We start from the raw sequence: 22,706 nt of genomic DNA, 5'->3' as shown, positions 1-22,706 counted from the left end.
TGGGGGTCTGGGTGTGGGGCAAGAGGGGGTTCAGGGTCTCTGGGGGCTCTGGCTGTGGGGCGGGAGGGGTGTTGGGGGTCTGGGTGTGGGGCAGGAGGGGGTTCAGGGTCTCTGGGGGGTCTGGCTGTGGGGCGGGAGGGGTGTTGGGGGTCTGGGTGTGGGGCAGGAGGGGGTTCAGGGTCTCTGGGGGGTCTGGCTGTGGGGCGGGAGGGGTGTTGGGGGTGTGGGGTGGGAGGCTCAGGGTCTCTGGGGGGTCTTGCTGTGGGGCGGGAGGGGTGTTGGGGGTCTGGGTGTGGGGCAAGAGGGGGTTCAGGGTCTCTGGGGGCTCTGGCTGTGGGGCGGGAGGGGTGTTGGGGGTCTGGGTGTGGGGCAGGAGGGGGTTCAGGGTCTCTGGGGGGTCTGGCTGTGGGGCGGGAGGGGTGTTGGGGGTCTGGGTGTGGGGCAGGAGGGGGTTCAGGGTCTCTGGGGGGTCTGGCTGTGGGGCGGGAGGGGTGTTGGGGGTGTGGGGTGGGAGGCTCAGGGTCTCTGGGGGGTCTTGCTGTGGGGTGGGAGGGGTGTTGGGGGTCCGGATGTGGGGCGGGAGGGGGCCCAGGGTCTCTAGGGGGGGTCTGGGTGTGGGGCAGGAGGGGGCCTCGGGGACCCAGCCAGGCTCTGGGGGCCGATGGGGCGGGGCGCTCCGAGTCTCTCCGCGCCGCTCGGCTCAGCCCCGCCCCGCGGCTCCGTCCTCCCCGCTCACCCCGGCGGGGGCTGAACTTCCCGGGTCAGCGGCGTGCGCAGCCCAGCGCCCCGCCCCGACCCCGGCCCCGGCCTCCGCCGCGCCGGCTGGGGCTGCCCGACCGGGCCCGGGCCCGGGCCCAGGTAGGCGGCGGCGGCGGCCTGGCAGGGCAGGTCCCCCCGGCAGCCAGGCTGGAGGCTCCCCGGGGGGCGCGGCTAGCGCAGGACGCCTGGGTTCCGCTCGGCGACTCGTGGGTCCCCGCCCTCTCTGTGCCTCAGTTTCCCCCTCTGCGCAGCGGGCTGAGGCGCTCCGCAAAGCGCTAGGTAAGATTAGGGCTCCGCCTTCTTGTTTGCGATCGCAGTCGTGGCTCGGAGAGCCCGGCACACGCCAAGAGCCCCACTGTGCTGGGTGCTGTACATTGTTTATGAGGGGTATTACGGTAGCACTAGGCACCCCACTGATGGCCCAGGACCCCAGTGTGCTAGGCGCTGTAGAGACACAACACACAGTGAGGGCCAGGGCTGAGATGGGGAGGATTTGGGGTTAGGGTGAGTGAAGCAGAGCTGTAGGGCTGAGGTTAGAGGGGCAGGGCTGAGCTGCAGGGATGTGGGGTGGAGTTAGAGGGGCAGGGCTGAACTGGTGGATGTGGGGCTGGACTGAGGAGGGCAGGGCTGAGCCAGAGGATGTGGGTCTGGACTGAGGGGGTCAGGGCTGAGCTGCAGGGACGTGGGGCTGGGGTTAGAGGGGCGGGGCTGAGCTGGAGGAAATTTGGGGCTGGGCTGAGGGAGGCAGGGCTGAGCCGGAGGACGTGGGGCTGGACTGAGGAGGGAAGGGCTGTGGTGGAGGATGTGGGGCTGGACTGAGGGGGGTAGGGCTGAGCTGGGAAGCATGGGGCTGGATGCTGGGTTGCCCCAAGCTCAGACCCTTCTCATTCCAGGGCGCTGGGATATTAGAGGCAGGTCCGATGTATTTTGCTGAGATCCAGTGGGCTCTGCTGGACCCCGCTCCAAGGCCTGTCTACAGGGACATGGTTCCAGAGAACTATGGGACGCTCCTCTCTCGGGGTAAGGCTCCCCCTTGACATTCGGGCCTGGGCAGGCTCTGATGTGTCCGGATTGGCTCTAGCCCTGGGTTCTCCCCCTTAAATTTGGGGTGTCAATTCCCCCATCCCCTGAATCCAAGTGAGAGGGAAGGAGACAATCGCCTCCACGCCTGGGATGAGAAAGAAGGGTCAGAAATGCCGCGGCTACAGCTGAGCTAATAACTGATGGTTTTGGTTACGAGGCAGATCTGGAAAACGGGGGAAAAAAACCTTTAGGGGTCGTCCTGCAACAAAAATTTTGGGTCAGACAAAACGTGTTTGATGTAAACCGAAACGTTTCCTCTCGATTTCAGGCACTTTTTACTGTTTTCAAAATTACTATTTAATAAAAGCAAAGGAAATTTGGAAATGAAAAGTCTTTTAATCCAACTGATCCAAACGTTTGGATTTGTTCCATCTTTTTTTGAGTGACTGAAACAATTTGCCAAACTCGACTCCAATTCATACGGCGTTCAGGCGACCTGGGCCTGTGTTTTTCGCTGAAAAAAGGGGTTTGTCCGAAGAATTTTGCTGTGGCATTGCTCATAATATCTGGCTGTGGTATTGCGCTCTCCCTCAGGAGAGCTGTATCCTTATCCCCATGCTATAGATGAGGACACTGAGGTACGGAGAGATAAAGTGATTTATCAAGGTCACCCTCAGGCGAGTGGCAAAGCTGGGTCCTGAACCCCAGTCCAGTGCTTTAGCCACTAGTCCATACTGCTTCCCACTCCATCTCTTCTCCCCCACCCAGACTTACCCGCTCTTCAATCTCTTCAGCTTTGGCAGAACTAAATTATAGCATTGTTACCCTAGCACTCAGACTCCGTAGCACGCTGTGGTGCCAGGCCCAGGCCAGGGTTGTACAGACCCTCAAGAGGTCGTCATCATATTGAGAGACGCGCTCTGCCTCCGAGAGCTCACAGCCTAAGTAGCCAAGGCTCACGAGGCAGGAGAAAGAAAACGCGAGGCAGCATGGCCTAGTGGATAGAGCCCTGGGCTGGAACTCAGCAGACCTATTGCCATCTCTCTGGCTGGGTGACCTCGGTCAAATCATGTCAGTTCTGCCACATTCTTTCAGTTTCCCCGAAATATTAAATAAATTAAATTCCACCTAAACTCAGAGTCTTGGATGAAATGTTTCAGTTTTTCAGTGTGAAATGACTGTTGGTTTCAAAATATCCTTTATTTTTATATATAATAACCTACCTCCTCCCCCCGAGAAAATGGTTAGAAAGGGTCAAAATAAAAATAACAGTTTGATTTTCTCAAAATGAAACGTTCCCTTCCACCCAAATCAATATATAGATGTGTATATATATGACTTTTTGAATACCTGAAAATTTTTATTTTCGGTTGTACCTGAAATTGATTTTTTAAAATTTTTCCGAATTGTCAGTGGATTAAAAAAGCCATTATTTGCCTAGCTCTGCTTGTGAATTCTCTCAATTGTACCTCGTATAGGAGAGGATTACAACTGTTGTTATCATTGTTATTTAGTGGGTGTATTACGGTAACACTGGGAGCCCCGGTCATGGCTCAGGACCCCATTGTGCTAGGCGCCATAAATGATGTATTAAGTGTATTATGGTAGCGCCTAGGAGCTCCGGTAATGGCCCAGGACCTCATTGTGCTATGTGCTATACAAACCCAGAACAGAAAGACGGTCCCTGCTCAAAGGGGCATGCAGTCAGGAGTGGCGGATGCATCACTCATGGCTTTCCACCTACCCTACCCCACATTGGGCAGTAGCTCCCTCCCCTCATCACTGCCTGTCCATGTATGAGATGGAAGAACAACTGTGGAAGGGTTATTAAGGCAGCTGGGTTTATTTTTCGGCATTCTAATGAGATCATTTCCATGCCCCTCAGTTGTTCTTCTTTCCTCCCCAGCTCTGGCAGCAAATTGGGTGGGATGGGGGGAAGCTAGTGCTACCCTTCCAAGTCCCACATGTAAAATAAGCTCTGCCCGCACTTCTCAGAACCATTGTTCAGCGAATTCACACCTCACACAGCAACAGGCTCAGGCTCTCAGCAGACTCGAGCAGCCTCAGTTATGCCCTCAGTTTGCATTTTCCTGGTTTTCTGCACAACTATAGCAGCTAGAGACTTTTTTTTTAAATGAAAGTTAAGATTCTGGGGAACAAGGAAGCAGAATGGTGAGGTGCTGATGAGATAACAGTCTGGAAAATCATGTTTGGATTCTTTCTTTATCCTCACAGATAGTGGAATTATTAACCCAGCCCTGCAGCAGGGAGGCCCCGAGACAGCACAGTCCCACAGGACGTTACCAGGGATGAGATCTGAAGGGAACGTTTACCAGGCCCCAGGCCACGCAGCCACTTGCCAGAGCCAGGCCAGGCCAGCAGGAAAACCATGGAGCAAAACGGCTGCCAACAGCGAGGGCCTGAAGAAACTCAAAGAGGGCAGCGCTGCCCTGCAGCGGGTCCAGGCTCTGCCTCTCTCCCAGCCTGGAGGGAGCCAGACCGTGTGCACCCAGTGTGGGGGCAGTTTCGGCCAAAGTGTGCGCCCTGTCCAGCTGCCGCCGCAGCCACCCCAGCCGCGGGTCCCGGCAGCAGAGAGATTCTACCAGTGCCCCGACTGCGGGAAGAGCTTCTCGGTCAGCTCCCACCTGACCATCCACCGCCGGATCCACACGGGGGAGAAGCCCTACCGGTGTGGTGAGTGTGGGAAGAGCTTCAGCCAAAGCTCCACCCTGGTGCTGCACCGGCGCACCCACACGGGGGAGAAGCCCTACAAGTGCACCGAGTGCGGGCGGAGCTTCGCCGTCAGCTCCCACCTGGCCAAGCACCAGCGCACCCACACGGGAGAGAAGCCCTACCAGTGCCACCACTGCGGGAAGCGGTTCAGCCAGAGCTCCACCCTCAATCTCCACCAGCGGACCCACACCGGGGAGCGGCCATACCGCTGCGCCGAGTGCGGCCGGGGCTTCTCTGTCAGCTCCCACCTGACCATCCACCGGCGGATCCACACAGGGGAAAAGCCCTACCGGTGTGGCGAGTGTGGCAAGAGCTTCCGTCAGCGATCAGGGCTCATCACCCACCAGAGAAGCCATGCAGCGCAGAGACCCTACAAATAAAGGGGGGTGTTGGTCCCTTTAAGAAGAGGCGGGGCCAGCATCAGCTGTGCCAACCTGGTTGTCGGTCTCATGCTCTGGTGGCTCTGGTGAGGCCACACTCACTGCCTTTTAAAGGGGCCATTCACCCGGTGACGGACCCAGTCACGTGGTGTAGAGACCATACAAATAAAGGGTATGCTGGCCCTTTAAGAGGAGGCAGGGCCAGTCTCAGCTGCGCCAGCCTAGTTGTCCGTCACACACTCTGGGGGCTTCAATGAAGCCATGCCCACCCGGTCACAAACCCAGTGTTGCCAAATATCACACAGTGGGCTCTCTTTAGAGCAGTCTGCCCTCAAGGGGAGGGCACTGGCCTGGACTGGCACTCACAAGACCTGAGTTCTATTCCTAGCTCTCCCCTGCTGCAAGTCACTTTCCCTTTCTGTGCCTCTTTTTCCCCATCTGCAAAGTGGAGGTAATGATACTAAAGTGCTTTGAGATCTGTTGATGAAAAGTGCTAGGTAGTATTATTAATGAATTGTTTTTCGGCTGGAAAATTGGGGGTTTGAGCCAATAAAATGTGTCTGATTCCTCCAGAAAGTTTCAGTTTTTTTGTTGGAGAAACAGCAGCCAAAAACTGAAATTTTTCTATTCTGAAATACTGCTGAACTGCCTCATGGGAGTTGTAGTGCAATTGCTTCATGCCCTCATTCTCCACTCTAGGCTGAGCTTCTTGGTTGGACTGCATTTCCCATGATGCACCATGGTCTCCCCTAAAAACATAACAAGGAGTGGCATCTTAAAGACTAACAGATTTATTTGGGCATATGCTTTCATGGGTAAAAAACCCATTTCTCCCTGATCTCCTGTTCCTGAGCCACTTCAGTGAATCATGGGAGTTGCACTTTGGTTGCCCCATGCTGTAGGCCAGGCTAACCATCAAGACTACATCTCCCATGATGCAATGTGGGCATGTGACTGCCATGAGGCATCATGCTAGGTCATCTGCAGGGTGACCTGAATGCGTCATGGGAGATGTAGTCTGACTGAGGAGAATAGGAGCATGAAGTCCCTGAACTACAACTCCTATGAGGCACCGTCATGGCATTTCAGAATTTAAATATTTTGTGATTTGGCCAAAAATATGTCAAGTTTTGGGGAAAATGTTTCAGTTTTCAGGCATGAGTTTGTATTTGGGGTTTTTTTGTTTGTTTTTTTTGCCAAAAGCTTGAAATTTCCTGTGGAAAATTTCAGCAAAAACTCTCCCTTTCCCGTCCCATTTTTATCTGAAGTTTCTGTGGCAAAATCCCCTCATTTTCCCCACCAGCTCTGCATATAAATGTCATGCCCGAGGCTGACCAGAAACACCACCTCTCCTTTCTACCAGTGTTCTTTCAAGTCGTGAAATGCTAAAATTACAATTTAGGGTTGTACTTTGCCAATTCCCGAGTAGATCAATGGCCTATTGAAGCAGGAAATGCTAGTTATGGCTTTCTGGTTAACCTTAACTCGGCCCTGTTTGTGTGTAAGAATCACAAGAGTCTCTAACTACAGTGCCATTATTATCTCTTAACCACATCATGTTCCTCTGTGCTCTTTCAACTAGCGCCTTAGTATGGTATTTTCTAGTTCTTTTCTTAAAAAACAAAACAAAACCAAAAAAATGCAAAAAGAAAAACAATAGACAAATATATCCTTTCATGTGGAACTATTTTCATAACCATATTTTAATGGACAATCTGCCCTGTGGATGATTTCCTCTCATCGACGATCATGTCATATCCCTGCAACAGTGAAAGTGGCTCCCTGTTTGACAAAGGGTCATTAGGCCGGGATTTGATTGCATCTTTTTTTCACTTCTTTTCATGCAATTTGGCAGATGGAACAACAGAGGGAAAAGTTTTGTGTTGGAGAGGCTTGAAGGTGTTAAGATTGGAGCAGGGCAAAATTATTCTGATGGATTATTATTGGTCACAAATATAGATTCGCTGGCACCAAAATATTTGGTGACTTTGTGCTGGTTTCCCAAAAATATATATTTTCTTTTGACACTTGCAAAGTGAACCATTTTATCTATGTGTTTTTTTTACTTCAAAGTGACTTTTTGTCTCATAATTTCCTTCCGTTTTTGTTTTATAAAATGCTTAGAGTTGAAATAAAATGTTTAATTTCGGGTCAAATGAAATGTTGATCTGAAACAACTTTTTGTTTTGACTTTGCAATCCAAATTTCAGAAAATTTCCTTTTAGCATCACTCTGCAATTCATTATGTCTATTTATTTATTTATTATTTCCAGCATTATCAGCGAACTGAAAAAATCCATTCTGTGCCCAGCTCCGATTTTAAATATTTTTAAGAACCTTGGCTTTGCAATATTAAGCCCTTTTATCGTATTCCAGAGGCTGTGTTGAGTGTCTCTGGCCTGCTTGTGCCATAGCGAACCTATGATAAAGGTGCTTTCAAACCTTTGTTATGCACAGAAGAAATAACTGCAGAAACATTAAAGCACTTGACATTCAAAAGCAAAATGGGTGTTTGCCATTATTTCTATTCCAGTAGCTCTTTGGAGCCGGCTTTTGGTTCTGTGCTTGTACAGCACCTGGTGCAGTGGAGTTCACGCCTGGGCCTCCTAGTGCTACTGTACTACACCAAATAAATAATGTACAGCGCCTAGCGTAATGGAGTCCTGGGCTATGGCTGGTACAACCACTGGGAAAAAAAAGTGAAACTTGGGAGGATAAGACAAGACCCACCATGGAGACAGACGAGAACAAGGAGACAACAGTGGGTAGCATGACAGACAGTGGTCATATCACACCAGCTGCCCAACCATTGTCAAGTCTTCTGTGAGCAGCACCGCAAAGGAGAGTGTTAAGCAGGGGATTCCCCAAGGGAACCCTTTCAATCTCTCATAGAGTGACCAGATGTCCCGATTTTAAGGGGTTTGTCCCGCGTCCCGACCAGAATATGGTTGGGAGGCCATTTGTCCCGCTATTTTGTGTCCTGGTGTTTGGTGGCAATTTGGCAGAGCGTCCTTCCGTCGGGGACGGCCTTTGGCGGTATTTCAGCGGCGGGTGCTCCTGGCTTTGGTGGCCGGGTTTCTTACCCGCCACCGAAGAGCGTCTGCAACCGAAGGGCCCTGTGCTGCCGAGTCCCAGCCGGGTGAGTGTAACCCCTCGCCAGCGGGTCACCCCGGTCTCGGCACACGCCTGCCCCAGGTCTTGGATGGGGCTGTCCCACGGACCTCAGCCATAAGGAGAAGCACGGGCAGGGATGTAATTTTTTTTCACAAGTGCCCAGGTGGTTTAGGGGCCGGAGACTGAGGCTCCAACGTCACTCAGGCTCGGTCCACACGTCACAGTATCCACGTCAGTTCGCCGTGCCCGCCGCTCCCGGATCGGTGTCAGGAGCCGCCGGGAGACTCCCGGCCAGCCCGGGGGGTTGGCACGCCCAGCGCCCCGGCGAGGGGCGGGTTAAAACCAGCGAGCCGGGGGCCGCGGGGCAGAGCGGCGCGTGGGGGCGGGGCCAGAGAGTGTAACTGAGACCGGAGCTTCCGGGTGCGGCTGCCCGGCCGGGACGGGTCCGTCCAGCTGCGCGGGGCCCGGGGCGGCGGCGGCGGAGCAGCGCCCGGGGGGGTGAGAGGGGAGCCCGGCATGAGGGGGGTGGGCGGGAGTCTCCCCATTCCCCGCCCCCCCCGGGGAGTCTGTGCGGGGATCCCCCCTCCCCCCACCATTGCCCCAGCCCCCCCTCCCCCAGGAGTCTGTGCGGGGATCCCCTCTCCCCCCGCCCCGGGAGTCTGTGCGGGGATCCCCTCTCCCCCCTCCCCCAGGAGTCTGTGCGGGGATCCCCTCTCCCCCCTCCCCCAGGAGTCTGTGCGGGGATCCCCTCTCCCCCCGCCCCGGGAGTCTGTGCGGGGATCCCCCCTCCCCCCCGCTGCCCCAGCCCCCCCCGGGAGTCTGTGCGGGGATCCCCCCTCCCCCCGCCCCGGGAGTCTGTGCGGGGATCCCCCCTCCCCCCACCATTGCCCCAGCCCCCCCTCCCCCAGGAGTCTGTGCGGGGATCCCCCCTCCCCCCCGCTCCCCCAGCCCCCCCGGGGAGTCTGTGCGGGGATCCCCCTTCTCCCCGCCCCCCCAGGGAGTCTGTATGGGGATCCCCCCTCCCCCCCGCTGCCCCAGCCCCCCCGGAAGTCTGTGCGGGGATCCCCCTCCCCCCTGCTGCCCCAGCCCCCCCCGGGGAGTCTGTGCAGGGATCCCCCCACTGCGCCAGCCCCCCCCGGGGGTCTGTGCGGGGATCCCCCCTCCCCCCCGCTGCACCAGCCCCCCCCGGGGAGTCTGTGCAGGGATCCCCCCCTCTGACCCCGCCCCCCAGGGAGTCTGTGCGGGGATCCCCCTCCCCCTCCCCCCCCGCTGCCCCAGCCCCCCCTGGGGAGTCTGTGCGGGGATCCCCCCCTCTGACCCCGCCCCCCAGGGAGTCTGTGAGGGGATCCCCCCTCCCCCCACTGCCCCAGCCCCCCCCGGGGAGTCTGTGCGGGGATCCCCCTCCCCCCACTGCCCCAGCCCCCCTCCCCCGGGAGTCTGTGCGGGGATCCCCCCTCCCCCCTCCCCCGGGAGTCTGTGCGGGGATCCCCCCTCCCCCCACCATTGCCCCAGCCCCCCCTCCCCCAGGAGTCTGCGGGGATCCCCCCTCCCCCCGCCCCGGGAGTCTGTGCAGGGATCCCCCCTCCCCCCACCATTGCCCCAGCCCCCTCTCCCCCAGGAGTCTGTGCGGGGATCCCCCCTCCCCCCCGCTCCCCCAGCCCCCCCGGGGAGTCTGTGCGGGGATCCCCCCTCCCCCCCACTCCCCCAGCCCCCCCGGGGAGTCTGTGCGGGGATCCCCCTTCTCCCCGCCCCCCCAGGGAGTCTGTATGGGGATCCCCCCTCCCCCCCGCTGCCCCAGCCCCCCCGGAAGTCTGTGCGGGGATCCCCCTCCCCCCCGCTGCCCCAGCCCCCCCCGGGGAGTCTGTGCAGGGATCCCCCTTCTCCCCGCCCCCCCAGGGAGTCTGTATGGGGATCCCCCCTCCCCCCCCGCTGCCCCAGCCCCCCCGGAAGTCTGTGCGGGGATCCCCCTCCCCCCTGCTGCCCCAACCCCCCCCGGGGAGTCTGTGCAGGGATGCCCCCACTGCGCCAGCCCCCCCCGGGGGTCTGTGCGGGGATCCCCCCTCCCCCCCGCTGCACCAGCCCCCCCCGGGGAGTCTGTGCAGGGATCCCCCCCTCTGACCCCGCCCCCCAGGGAGTCTGTGCGGGGATCCCCCTCCCCCTCCCCCCCGCTGCCCCAGCCCCCCCTGGGGAGTCTGTGCGGGGATCCCCCCGCTGCCCCAGCCCCCCTCCCCCGGGGGTCTGTGCGGGGATCCCCCTCCCCCCCGCTGCCCCAGCCCCCCCGGGGGTCTGTGCGGGGATCTCCCCTCCCCCCGCCCCGGGAGTCTGTGCGGGGATCCCCCCACTGCCCCAGCCCCCCCTGGGGAGTCTGTGCGGGGATCCCCCCGCTGCCCCAGCCCCCCTCCCCCGGGGGTCTGTGCGGGGATCCCCCTCCCCCCCGCTGCCCCAGCCCCCCCGGGGGTCTGTGCGGGGATCTCCCCTCCCCCCGCCCCGGGAGTCTGTGCGGGGATCCCCCCTCCCCCCACCATTGCCCCAGCCCCCCCTCCCCCAGGAGTCTGTGCGGGGATCCCCCTCTCCCCGCTGCCCCCGCCCCCCCGGGGAGTCTGTGGGGGGATCCCCCCACTGCCCCAATCCCCCTCCCCCAGGGAGTCTGTGCGGGGATCCCCCCTCCCCCCCGCCCCTCCAGGGAGTCTGTGCGGGGATCCCCTCTCCCCCCCGCTCCCCCAGCCCCCCCGGGGAGTCTGTGCGGGGATCCCCCTTCTCCCCGCCCCCCCAGGGAGTCTGTATGGGGATCCCCCCTCCCCCCTGCTGCCCCAGCCCCCCCAGGAGTCTGTGCGGGGATCCCCCTCCCCCCCCGCTGCCCCAGCCCCCCCCGGGGAGTCTGTGCGGGGATCCCCGCTCCTCCCCGCTGCCCCAGCCCCCCCCGGGGAGTCTGTGCGGGGATCCCCCCTCCCCCCCGCTGGCCCAGCCCCCCCCGGGGAGTCTGTGCGGGGATCCCCCCTCCCCCCCGCTGCCCCAGCCCCCCCCGGGGAGTCTGTGCGGGGATCCCCCCTCCCCCCCCGCTGCCCCAGCCCCCCCCGGGGGTCTGTGCGGGGATCCCCCTCCCCCCCGCTGCCCCAGCCCCCCCCGGGGAGTCTGTGCGGGGATCCCTCCTCCCCCCACCACTGCCCCAGCCAGCCTCACGGAGTCTGTGTGGGGATCCTCCCACCCCATCCCTGTCAGCCCCGGAAAGTCTTTGCTGGGATCCACCCATTCCTCTCCTCCCCCCCCCCGACCCAGGCAGTCCTGGAGAGTCTATGCGGGGCTCCCCCCCATCTCCCCTCCGCACTGTCCCAGCCAGGTCCGGGCAGTCTGTACGGGCGTGCCCCCATTCCCCCTCCCCACTGACCCAGCCAACCCCAGGAAGTCTGTGCAGAGCTGTCACTGCCATTTACCACATCATCCCTCCTCTCACCTGAGCTTTGATTTCCCTCTCATGAAAGTTAATAAGCAGCCCTCTGAGCCTGCTGTACTACCCAAGCTCTCCCACCCACCCCCCCTCGCCTCGCTCTGCCAGGGCCCAAGTGCTGGGCCTGGCGCTAACGAGATACTGAGGACAGCTTGCCTAGTTGCTAGAGCAGGATTCCAGGGTTCCATTCCTGGCTCTGCCATGTGGCCATGGGCAAGTGTCTGCACCCCACTGTGCCTCAGCTTCCCTCTCTGTAGAAGGGGGCTAGCATCCTCGCCTTCACACACAGACTGAGCGAGCACTGCGGCTGGGGAGCACTCGGTGATAATATTGAGGGTCCAGGGGCGAGTGAACCCACTGTGGTGCCGTGCATGTTATGGGCATAGTAGGGTCTGTTTGGGGAGGTGGAGCTATACAGGATCATGGGCAGGCCCTGATAGAACTGGGGAAGGCCCCATTTCCCTGGGATATTAGAAACCGGGTGTCTCTGATATTCTGATCTCATCTCCAGCTGGGCATCAGGGTGGTCCCTTCTGGCCCTGGAATCCCCCTCTTCATCCCTTTCTGGGGGAAAGCAATATTGCTTGCCTGGGGACCTCCCCACACCTTCCCCCCACTGACCCATCCAGCACTGGGGATTCTGTGCGGCGATCCTCCCCACCCATCACCTCCCCTCAACCTGCTCAGACCACCCCCAACTCTGCCTTAAAACAGTGACTTTAATCCAACCTCATGCTTCAGGGCTTCAGCCAGGCACCTGCAAGGGTCAGGAAGGATTCTCCCCTCACCCCCAACCCAGTTGGCCCACACCCAGTACAAAGAGGAGGCGAGTCGAAATCACACAGCAGGCTTCATTGCGCTCATTTGACCTTTGATCCTGTTTCCTTTCCCCGTGAACAGGATTCCCAGCCCCCTTCCCCCACGACCTGCTGTTCCAGATGAGGCGAGGGGAAGGGCCCTGTGCCCCGCATCTCCAGGACTCCACGCAAAGGGTGGTCCTGAGGGGAACCCGTGCAGGTGAGGAATGCGGGAGATCAGTTTGGGCTTTAGAAGGAAGAGTTGCATCCTGAATCGATCCTAAAAAGCCATGTGTTTTGAGAGTGGCTAAATAAAATCCCAGACACAGCTTAGCTGGGTCAGCTGAATTGCTTTCTTTTGATTGTCCAGTATTTGCATCAACACCAGGGAGCCTTTCACACCAGAGCTGGGTTTATTGGTCACCTGCAACCCACCATGGGGAAATCCTTAGGTTAGCACAGAGCCATAAAGGTCAAGACCAGGGGTTCTCATACTTTTTTTTTGCTGGAACCCCCTTTGAAAATATTTCAGGCTGTGACAGCCACCCCCAAAAATGACTATCTACTCCACCCATACCAGGCCACCCTTACTTCTGCGCTGCTGCTGTCGGTGGCACTGCCTTCAGAGCTGGGCACCTGGCCAGCCGCCACTGCTGCCTTCAGAGCTGGTTGTCTGGAGAGCAGAGAAGCAAGGGTGGCAATGCTGTGACCCTCCCTTACAATAGGCTTGTGATCCCCTTTTGGGTCAGGACCCCCAGTTTGAGAAATGCTGATCAAGAAATTGTCCGTCCTGGCCGTGCCAGTGCAATCTGCCAGCCAAGCTCCTGTGAACTCCGTTTTAGGCTCTCTTCCTCTGGCTGTTTCACATCCCAAGTGAGGGCAGATGAACCTGCCCTAAAAGCCGACTTTTCTCACCTCTCAGTCCGTTGGCCTCAGGCGAAGCCAGGCGGAGTTCACCTCCCAAGAGCAGCGCTCACCCTTGTGTGCCCACTGGGTAGCAATGCAGGTGGGCATAAGTGTCATGCAAATATCACAGAACATTCCCACTTCGTCCCATTGGTCCTGTGAACAAGTCAATTGGCCCTTTTCGCAACATGTCAAAAAATGGGCGCTACCATTGTCCTCGTTTTGCACAGACAGGGGAAGTGGCATGCAGAAGGTCACCCAGTGCAGACCTGGAGAGAGAGCCCAGCTGACCTGTGTGCTGTGCTTTATCCACTAGGCAACACTGCTGTGAAGAGTACCCACTGTGATATTTGGTGCTGTTGGGTCTGGCACAGGGTGAGCGGCCCCTTTAAGGGGAAATGGCCAAGCCTGATTTACATCCCAGAGCTCGTGACTGACAGCCTGGTCTGCAGAGCTATTAAAGGCCCAGGTGGGATTGACCCTGCCTCCTTTTAAGGGGCCTTGCGGCAGGGCATGTAGGTTCTACTCTGCTCCAGACCAAAATGAGAGTGGTAGGATTCTCCACTGGAGCATCTCAAATCTCACCACCTTCCGCTCCGAGTGCAAAGCCTCCCTTCTCGAACTGCATAGCAACACGTCTGGGTCGGTGGGTATCCAGACCAAACCAGGCCACTACTCACTTCTCCTTTTTTGCTTGATGTGGAATATTTTGCTATCCTTGAATGGAAATGCTTCACTGGGGAGCAGTGAGGTGACCTCAAAATGCTTTGTTTTCAGTTGACTTTGAAGGGTTTTTTTCGGTAAACGTTGATTTCACTGTGCACACATACAAACTCCTAAAACAATGTTTCCATTGCTAAAAATTGAAATTTACAGATAAGCAAAGTAAGAAAAATGCTGCTCATCATAGTCTGATTTAAGAATATTTACTTTGCTCATTTTGATCGGACATTGACCATTTGTGTTTTAACGATTATCAAGCTTTAACTTTTTGAATCTCAACATCTACTGTCATAAAATAATTATTGTCTGACTCTCTCCCATTGTCTGATCCAATTTCCCATAACTGTGAAAATTTAAATTGATAAAAATACAAAAGACAAACCCCATAATTTTATGCAACTGTGAAAATTCAAATCGATAAAAACCAGAAAAAAATCTGAAAAATGAGCATTGATATAATCCATTAAAATTATACATATTAAAAATTGAATTTTGCCAAACCTTGAGTTAGTGCAGTAGTAAACTTTCATCATGGTGCATCATGGGAATTGTAGTTCATGTGCCTCATGCCTCTCTTCTTGCCTATGGGCCTGGATGCCTGGCCAGACTGCATCTCCCATGATGCACCACATGCCTCACTGAGGGGGAGACTGTGTTGCATCATGGGAGATATAGTCCAGCCAGGGAGCCCAGCCCATATGAGAGAATAGGTACCTGAAACACAACTCCCATGAGGCAATGCACCACAAACTGGAAATAATAATAATACCTAGCTGTTTTTCATCAGTAGATCTCCAAGTGCTTCACAGTCCTTCATGTTTTTATCCAATGAGGGAGGGAAGAGCTATTAGCCCTGTTGTACAGAAGCATTTAACATGAAATGCTGTTTAAAGCTGAACTGATTTGCAACTAAATATTTCAGGCCAGTTGAGCAATCCAAAATATTTCAATTTGGGTCAAACTGACCTGGAACAAAATCTTCTGTTTCTGTTTCCCAATGGAAAATTGAAAAGAGTCGGCAAAATTAAAATTTCCACCTGGAAAATTCTGAATGTGATTTGGGGTGGGCTGACGGATCTGCAGAATCCGTGCTGCACCCCGGCTTTTGAACAGCCCCTGGGAAGAACCCCATATGTGTGGTGGACCCCCAAGGGGTCTCACTCTTCCTTCATGTAGGCTACATGGCATCAACGCCTCTGATACTGAGCTTTTGAGATCCAGCATTCCTGCTTCACACTGAGCTCTGTCCAATGACTCCAACAGAGCTAGACTCCTGGTCAGAGACTTGTACACCCTTCAGGGACCCATCCACCTCAGCGAGTATTTGCAGTGGCGCCTGGCAGCGTTTGCAAAGCATAGCATGGTTTATTAACTGGAACCCAGCATCAGGAAGTCGTAGGATAGAGAACTAAAGGTTAAGCCGTAGTCCTTTCTGGCTAAGCCAGTGGTCCTCCCAACCAACCTGCTGGGGAATCCCTTTCTCGATCTCTCCATCTCCCTGGTAGTCCCAGAGCTGCTGACTTTCTCCCAAAGCCACCCTTATTCCAGCCACCTGATGCCTTTCATAGACCATAAGGCCTGAAGGGACCATCATGATCTAGTCTGCCCTCCTGCCCGTTGCAGGCCACAGAACCTCACCCACCCATTCCTGTAACAGACCTCTAACCTCTCGCTGAGTTACGGAAGTCCGCAAATCATGAAGACTTCAAGTTACAGAGACTCCACCATTAACACTAGTTTAAACCTGCAAGTGACCCGTGTCCCATGCTGCAGAGAAAGACAAAAACCTCCCATGGTCTCTGCTGATCTGACCCAGGGAAAAATTCCTTCCTGCCCCCCAGATATGGTGATCAGTTGGACACTGAGCATGTAAGCAACACCCACCAGCCAGACACCTGGGGGCGGATTCTCTGTAGTAACTCAGAGCCCTCCCCATGCAGTGTCTCATCACTGGCCGGTGGAGGTATTTGCTGTGAGCAATCACAGATCGGCTACATGCCATTGGAGACAGTGTCACCATATCATCCCTTCCGTAAACTTATCAAGCTCAGCCTGGAAGCTAGTTAGGATTTTTGGCCCCCACTCCTCCAGAACTTCACTCCGATGGCTAGAAATCTTCATCTAATTTCTAGCCTAAACTTGTTGCTGGCTGGTTTATATCCATTTGTTCTTGTGTCCACACTGGTGCTTAACTTAAGTGACTCCTCTCCCTCCCTGGTGTTTATCCCTCTGATGTACAGCAGAACTCTGTTTATCCAACTCTCCCTAACCGGCTTGCTGCATTTACCGAACAACCAGGACTGCAGGGCCAGAGGTAGGTGATCTCTCCTATGGCCACTAGATGGTGCTGCAGCATCATATTTTCTCTTTCTCCGGTTTATCCAAAGTTTTGATGATCTGATCTGGGCCTGATCTCAATTAGACCAGATAAACGGGGTTCTCCCGTACAGCTAGAGTGATCATATCTCCCCTCAGCCTTCTTTCACTGAGGCTCAACTAGTCAAGCTCTTTGAGTCTCATCTCCTTATCCAGCTCCTGTGGACCCATGCTGCGTTCCCATGTGCCACCTGCCAGAGATTCCTGAGGAGAAGCATCAGTTGCTCTGTCCCTGGGGTTCCCACAGTCTTTGCGGAGCTTCCATCGATATGGGTTAATTTCAGCCTTTCTCCAGCTCCGCCCCAAGAGCAGATCTTTAAACCGGGGGCACCGGGGGTGGCCAGGCAAAGCACCGAGGGAACAGAATCATTGGAATGTTACAGAAAATTCCCCATTCCTCATAGGAGAAAAGCACGCTGCCTGTTGAAATATCGTCCCCATGAGAAACTCCCAGCCAGCTGCAATGAGCAGCCCCTGGCGTCTCCCTCGGCCCAGGGAGTGACTCACCCCTCTCTTGTCTCCACAGGTGGCAGGAGTGAGCCTGAGGTGGGAGATCTCTGAGGCCGCACAGCCACACAGGATGTCCACAAGAGGCTCCGCTGGGAACAATCACCGGGGCCTGGACCCAGAACTAGCCTGGGGGGCCGAGGCCGGGGGGCAGCAGGGGGACTCCGAAGTGGAGTGTCTGGGCCCAGCCTGGAGGGATGAGGATGAGGCTGAGGCTGGGGGCCAGGAGGGAAACTCCCCGGTGGAGCGGCTCAGCCAGGCCTGGGGGAGTGAGGCAGAGGACCAGCCGGGCCAGGCCCCTCCCTACGCTGGCGCCCCGGCCCCCCGCCCATCACCAGGGAAGCCCTACAAGTGCACGGAGTGCGGCAAGGGCTTCAGCCAGAGCTCCCACCTGATGCGCCACCTGGGCACCCACACGGGGGAGAAGCCCTACAAGTGTGGGGCCTGCGCCAAGAGCTTCACCCAGAACTCCAACCTGCTGCAGCACCAGCGCATGCACACGGGCGAGAAGCCCTACCACTGCCCGCAGTGCGGCAAGCGCTTCTCCTGGAGCTCCAACCTCATCCAGCACCAGCGCCTCCACACCGGCCAGAAGCCCTTCCAGTGCGCCCAGTGCGGCAAGCGCTTCTGTGAGAGCTCCCGCCTGCTGGAGCACCAGCGCATCCACACCGGCGAGAAGCCCTACCGCTGCCTGCAGTGCGCCAAGAGCTTCAGCCGCAGCTCCCACCTCATCCGCCACCAGCGCATCCACACCGGCGAGCGCCCCTACAAATGCACCCAGTGCGGGAAAAGCTTCAGCCAGAGCTCGGCGCTCATCCTACACCACGGGACCCACGCGGCCAACCCACTATGAGCAGCCGGCCGGGGGAGGGACGGGGGGGAAGGTTTGGTGCACTGTTCGTGCCTTGTTAGAGACCCACGCTGGGAATAAGGACACGCTGGACATGTGGGCAAAGGGTTCCCATGGGAATGCAACGCTAATTACGCCTCGGACACAGGTGAGCTCAGGGCTTATTACACCTGGGAGAATCCACAGGGGACACGTGGACAAAGGGCCTCTGTGGGAGATCAATGCTTATTAGATCTTGGATGATCCACGTGGGATGGTGACTGCGGAGACAGGGGAGCTCCGTTTGTGACACCTCAGAGAGTCCATGTGAGATGGTGACCATGGATATGGGGGAATTCAGCACTTGTGCCACCTCGGAGAGTTCACGTGGGATGGTGACCGTGGACATGGGAGAGCTCAGTGCTTGTAACACCTTGGAGAGCCCTGGGGGGCAGGGGAGGGGAAAGAGACACTCTGTCCACCTGGGGGAAAGATTCCTTTTGAATTCACAACGTATTCCACGTGTCCGAGCAAAGAGAAATCTGGAGCAGGAAGTTTAATCATAGTGGACATGTCTGCTGTGGATCTGTGTTGTGCTCGGTGGTACCTTGGCTGCTGACAGAGTGGAAACCACGGGAGAAAAGTGTATGTGGGGGGAGGAGGGTGTGTGTGGTTACACCCGGCAGAGACTCCGCTCGGGGAGAAGTCACTAACCTTGAAGAACAATAAACTCAAGAAATTCAACTTCTTCACCTGTCTCTCACCAGTGCGTCCAGTTCTGGTGCCCATCATTCAAGAAGGATGTTGGTGAACTGGAGAGGGTTCAGAGAAGAGCTGCGAGAATGATTCAAGGATACGATTTAGTCATGGAGGTCACAGATTCCATGAAATTTTAATGGACGTCTGTCACTTCTTTGGCTTCAACCGCACCCTGCGGCAGTGGTGGGGGCTAGTGCTGCCTCCCACCCCACAGCCAAGGTGGTCAGTGGCTGAGATGGTTAGCAGCTGTGGCCAGAGCAGTCAGCGGATGGGCCTGGAGCTGTCCCCCGTCTGTCCCTCCCACAGCGACCGTGGCTGTCCCACCTCACCACTGGCTTGAGCCAGGGCCATCCCTTCCTTCCCCACCTTCAGCAGCCGGAGCTGGAGCTCTCCCTCCCCCATTCTGGCCGTAGCTGGTGCTGGAGGGACCTGTGTCATGTGTCCATCTGTTTCTGCCCCCCCCGCCCCACACACACACAGTGGGACTCAGGCTGCCAACCTCTCCCCCCAACAGTTATCTGTAATAAAAGTCTCAGACAGGTTTCAGGCTTCCATGAATTTGTGTTTCTTGCCTGTGACCTGTCTGGGACTTTACTAAAAATAACTGACAAAATCTTAGGGTTCGTCTACACTACTGTGCTGTCGACTCCAGAACTCCACCATGGCGAGAGGCGGAAGTGGAGTTGGGGGAGCGACAGTGGTCGATTTGCCACTGTCCTCATGGCCAGGTAAAGACCTAAGATACGCCGACTTCTGCTATGCGATTTGCGTAGCTGAAGTTGCATATCTTAGGTCGACACCCCCCCCACCCACACACACACACTATAAACCTAGCCTTAACCTCCACAATGATTAAAGGGTCCTAAAACCTGCCTCATAGCGAGAGACCCCAAGAGCTCAGGGGTTGAGAACGTTGAGGGATGACTTGGTCACAGTTTCTAGGTATCTCCATAGGGAACTAATGTTTGATAATGGTCTCTAGGGTCCAGCCCAATCCAATAGCTGGAAGTTGAAGCCAGACCAATTCAGACTAGAAATATCATTTTAACCATGAGGGTGCTGAACGATGGGAGCAAGGGTGGTGATGGATTCCCCATTGCTGGCCATTTTTAAATAAAGATTGGATGGTTCCCCTCCCTCCAACCCCCCAAAAGATCCACGCTATTTCAAACGGATTCCTTGGGGGCGGTTCTCTGCCCTGTGCTACGCAGGAAGTCAGACTAGATGATCCCCGTGATCCCTTGTGGCCTTGGGATGTACGACCCTAGGAAAGTCCATCCCTGCACCACTGGCTCCGAGACGGTGCTGAGGGCAGCGGGCAAAATTCCACCTGCCTGCTGAGAGGCAGCAGCGTAATGTTGTCGCCCTGCCCGAGTCTTACTCTGAAGGCCTAAGCTGGATTTACGTGGCGGATAGGCCTTTTTAAAAATTAATTGGTTTATTAAGGTAGTGCCCACTGGGCAGCTGAGAATGGGGCTCCAGTGTGCGACACAGACACTGAGTAGCAGGAGAGCTGCCCCGAACAGCTGACGATCTGGACAGATGGGACAGGCGCCGGGGAGTGGGGGTGGGGAATACTGCACCAGCAGAGCAAAGAACGGGAAGGCTGATGCATCGCACTTCAAGAATCCCCTAAGGAAACTACATATTAAGGGCAAAGCAAATGCGGGCTCTGGTACACTGTCCAGGCAAAAAAAGCTTGGAATGGCAGCTTATTAAGAGCCAGTGGCTGCCCTTACTGGAAGAAGAGAGGTGTGACCCAGAGATCCCTTGAAGCAACCATCCAGAGGGCATAAGGGGGCGTGTGGGATTTCTAGGGATCCCCTGGATCTATCGTCTACCTAATAGTGCGCCAAAGGGTGGTGTTTGAGGTCTCTGCCAAGAGCCAGTGATCCACTGGTCATCTTAAGCCTTGTGAGATGGATGAGATTTAAGGAGTTCTGTCTCTATACTGAGGTTCTTAAGGGGCGCTAGTTAAGAGTGGTCATCAGAAAGTGATAAACAGGTTTTGTTCAGGCAGGGGGTAGGAGACACTTGGCTCCCTGGCTGCTGTTGTGTGTCTCACGATGGGCGTCTGTTTGCACTGCTAATTGAAGTTTGCAAAATCTACAAGAAAGAAGCCTATGAGGGAGAGAGGGAGGGTGTATGTGTGTGTAATAAAAACAACCAGCAAGGTTGCGTGTGTATGTGTGTGTGTGTAGAAAACAACCAGCAAAGGGTGTGTGTGTGTGTGTTTGTGTGTGAGAGAGAGATAAAAACAACCAGCAAGGGGTGTGTCTGTGTGTATACAATAAAAACAACCAACAAGGTGTGTGTGTGTGTGTGTATGTAGAATAAAAACAACTCGCGAGGGAGGGAGGGTGCGTGTGTGTATAGGTAGAATCAGTGATGAGCTGCCAAAATATTAACAACCAGTTCCCTCTTCCTCACCCCATGAGGGAGTCATGCCTCCCTGGGACTCCTGCCCCATCCACCCCCCTTCCCTGTCCCCTGACTGCCCCCTGCCGCCCCATCCAACCTCTGCTTCCTCCTGACTGCCCCCCTGAGACCCTTGCCCCCATTCAATCCCCCTGTTCCCTGCCCTCTGACAGCCCTGACACTAATCCACCCCCCCAACTCCCCTGCCCTCTATCCAACACCCCCCCTCCATGCTCCCTGCCCCCTTACCACGCTGCCTGGAGATAGGGGCTGGGCCGGAGCCAGAGTCAGGGCACCCAGCCGGCCAGGCCCAGGGGCCAGGCCAGAGCTGTGCAGCGCCTGGAGCCCTCTTTGCACCCCCGCCCCCCTGCCCCAGCTCACCTGCAGGAAACCACTGCTTCCTTCTCAGCTCTCCCAGGCTTCCCGTGTGAACAGCTGATTCACGGGAAGCCAGGGAGGGGGAGGAGAAGCCTTGGGAGCGTTCAGGGGAGCAGGCAGAGGTGGAGTGAGGTGAGCTGAGGCCGGGGGAAGGGCAGGGAGCTGCTGGGGCCTTTGGTAAATTTAAAAGCCCTTGCGGGACTACCAGTTCTAAAAGGGCTTCTAAATTTAACAACCGGTTCCCGCGAACCGGTGGGAACCAGCTCCAGAGAGTGTGTGTATGTGTGTAATAAAAGCAACCAGCAAGGTAGGGTGTTGTATGAGAGAGAGAGAGAGAGAGAGAGAAACAACCAGCAAGGGGTGTGTGTGTGTGTGTGTGTGTTCCGTGATTTTTTGAGAGGGAGGTTGGAGGGGATCAGCGGAAGGGAAGGAGGGGCAGGTGTGTAGTGAAAATGAGGTGAAGAGACTGTGAGAAGGGATGGGGAGGCGTGGAGCAAACAGCTGATCAGCACAGGGCAGAGACAGCCTAGTCAAAACTGTAGATTGTTTGAAGAACCAGAAATCCAGGCTTTGGCTGCTTTTGTCCCCTGCTGGCTGGCTCCTCTCTGCAGTTTCCCCCCAAGGCCACGTGGGTGGGGGAGGACAGGGGGAGCAGAGGCCTAGTTCCCCTAGAACAGGGGTAGGCCCTTCGTTTTTGTCACAGTCCAAATTTCTTGGTCAAGGTCCAGACTCTAGAGAAAATAATAAAAAAATCGATAATGGTGAAGTAAATTAAGAGATTTCAGGGTCCGTTCAGAAGTGTCTGGTGGTCTGGATTTGGCCTACAATCTGCCTATTGGCTATCCTTGCCCTAGAATGTGTGTGTGGTGTGTGTGTGTGTGTGGGGGGGGGTTCCCCTGCACAGGTCTGGGTCCAGCGAGATGGACTAGAGATCAGGGAGATAATGACCAAAGGTACTGACCAAAGCCAGCTGTGTGATGGATGGATGAGTGGAACCCACGGCAGACCAGCCTGAATGTTCTGAGTCCTGGGAAATGATGCACTGGGCACATGCATTGCTGATAACATGCTGGTGAAATTGTTGGGCTCTGAAAGAGACACCTGTTTGTGCAGGTAAGAGCAATGGGGCTCTCTCTGACCCCAATATCTAAGGGCGGAGGACTGACCAAAACACTTGCTGATGGCAGACAAAGAATCCTTCAGGGAAAGCCATAGCCAGCCGGCAAGAAACTGCTCTATGAAGGGGGTAGAAATCCAGCTCTCTCCTTATCTAAAACCCGCTGCCGTCAATCACCAGTCACCCGTTTGAAGTCAACAGATTCTGGATCAGGATCTAGTTCTGCGGCTCAGACGCATGGAAAATTGAGGGGAGGTTTCATTACTGCTTCCTGTGAAACGGAGAGTCTGAACATTCCTGGGGAGGTCTGAGCAGCACGGATGCTGCTGGAGGACGTACAGAGCCCTTGGGCTCCCATCTCGTCTCTGGAGTGCACTCTGGGCAAAGCGGAGTGAAGTGGAGTGAGAGAGCTGAAGACCCTGCTACAACAGATGCATTTTGG

At 56.2% G+C, this 22,706-nt stretch overlaps 1 protein-coding gene and 1 long non-coding RNA gene across 2 annotated transcripts; both read left to right on the top strand.

Moving 5' to 3' along the window:
* Nucleotides 1-767: 767 nt before the first annotated feature.
* On the top strand, nucleotides 768-21,428 carry LOC127036939 (zinc finger protein 436-like). Its single transcript, XM_050928225.1, has 7 exons — nucleotides 768-1,038; nucleotides 1,653-1,779; nucleotides 4,018-4,892; nucleotides 7,941-8,034; nucleotides 12,355-12,471; nucleotides 15,102-15,196; nucleotides 16,783-21,428. The coding sequence occupies exons 2-7, from the start codon at nucleotides 1,680-1,682 to the stop codon at nucleotides 17,614-17,616; spliced, it is 2,115 nt and encodes a 704-aa protein (XP_050784182.1). The 5' UTR covers nucleotides 768-1,038; nucleotides 1,653-1,679; the 3' UTR covers nucleotides 17,617-21,428.
* On the top strand, nucleotides 8,411-12,584 carry LOC127036613 (uncharacterized). Its single transcript, XR_007770191.1, has 2 exons — nucleotides 8,411-8,507; nucleotides 12,355-12,584. It is a non-coding gene; the product is annotated as an uncharacterized LOC127036613 (long non-coding RNA).
* Nucleotides 21,429-22,706: the final 1,278 nt, after the last annotated feature.

This window comes from Gopherus flavomarginatus, chromosome 18, assembly GCF_025201925.1.
Source record: "Gopherus flavomarginatus isolate rGopFla2 chromosome 18, rGopFla2.mat.asm, whole genome shotgun sequence".
NCBI lineage: Eukaryota > Metazoa > Chordata > Testudines > Testudinidae > Gopherus > Gopherus flavomarginatus.
The sequence above is the reverse complement of the archived record's forward strand: the minus strand, read 5'-3'. Positions and strand labels throughout refer to the sequence as shown.

Excerpts from the sequence above, each read along its gene's own strand:
- LOC127036939 (XM_050928225.1), top strand. The coding sequence starts at position 1,680 with ATGTATTTTGCTGAGATCCAGTGGGCTCTGCTGGACCCCGCTCCAAGG. Across the intron at positions 4,893-7,940 it reads CAGCGCAGAGACCCTACAAA|CGGCGGGTGCTCCTGGCTTT; the intron begins TAAAGGGGGGTG and ends GCGGTATTTCAG. Across the intron at positions 8,035-12,354 it reads TGCTGCCGAGTCCCAGCCGG|GATTCCCAGCCCCCTTCCCC; the intron begins GTGAGTGTAACC and ends CCCCGTGAACAG.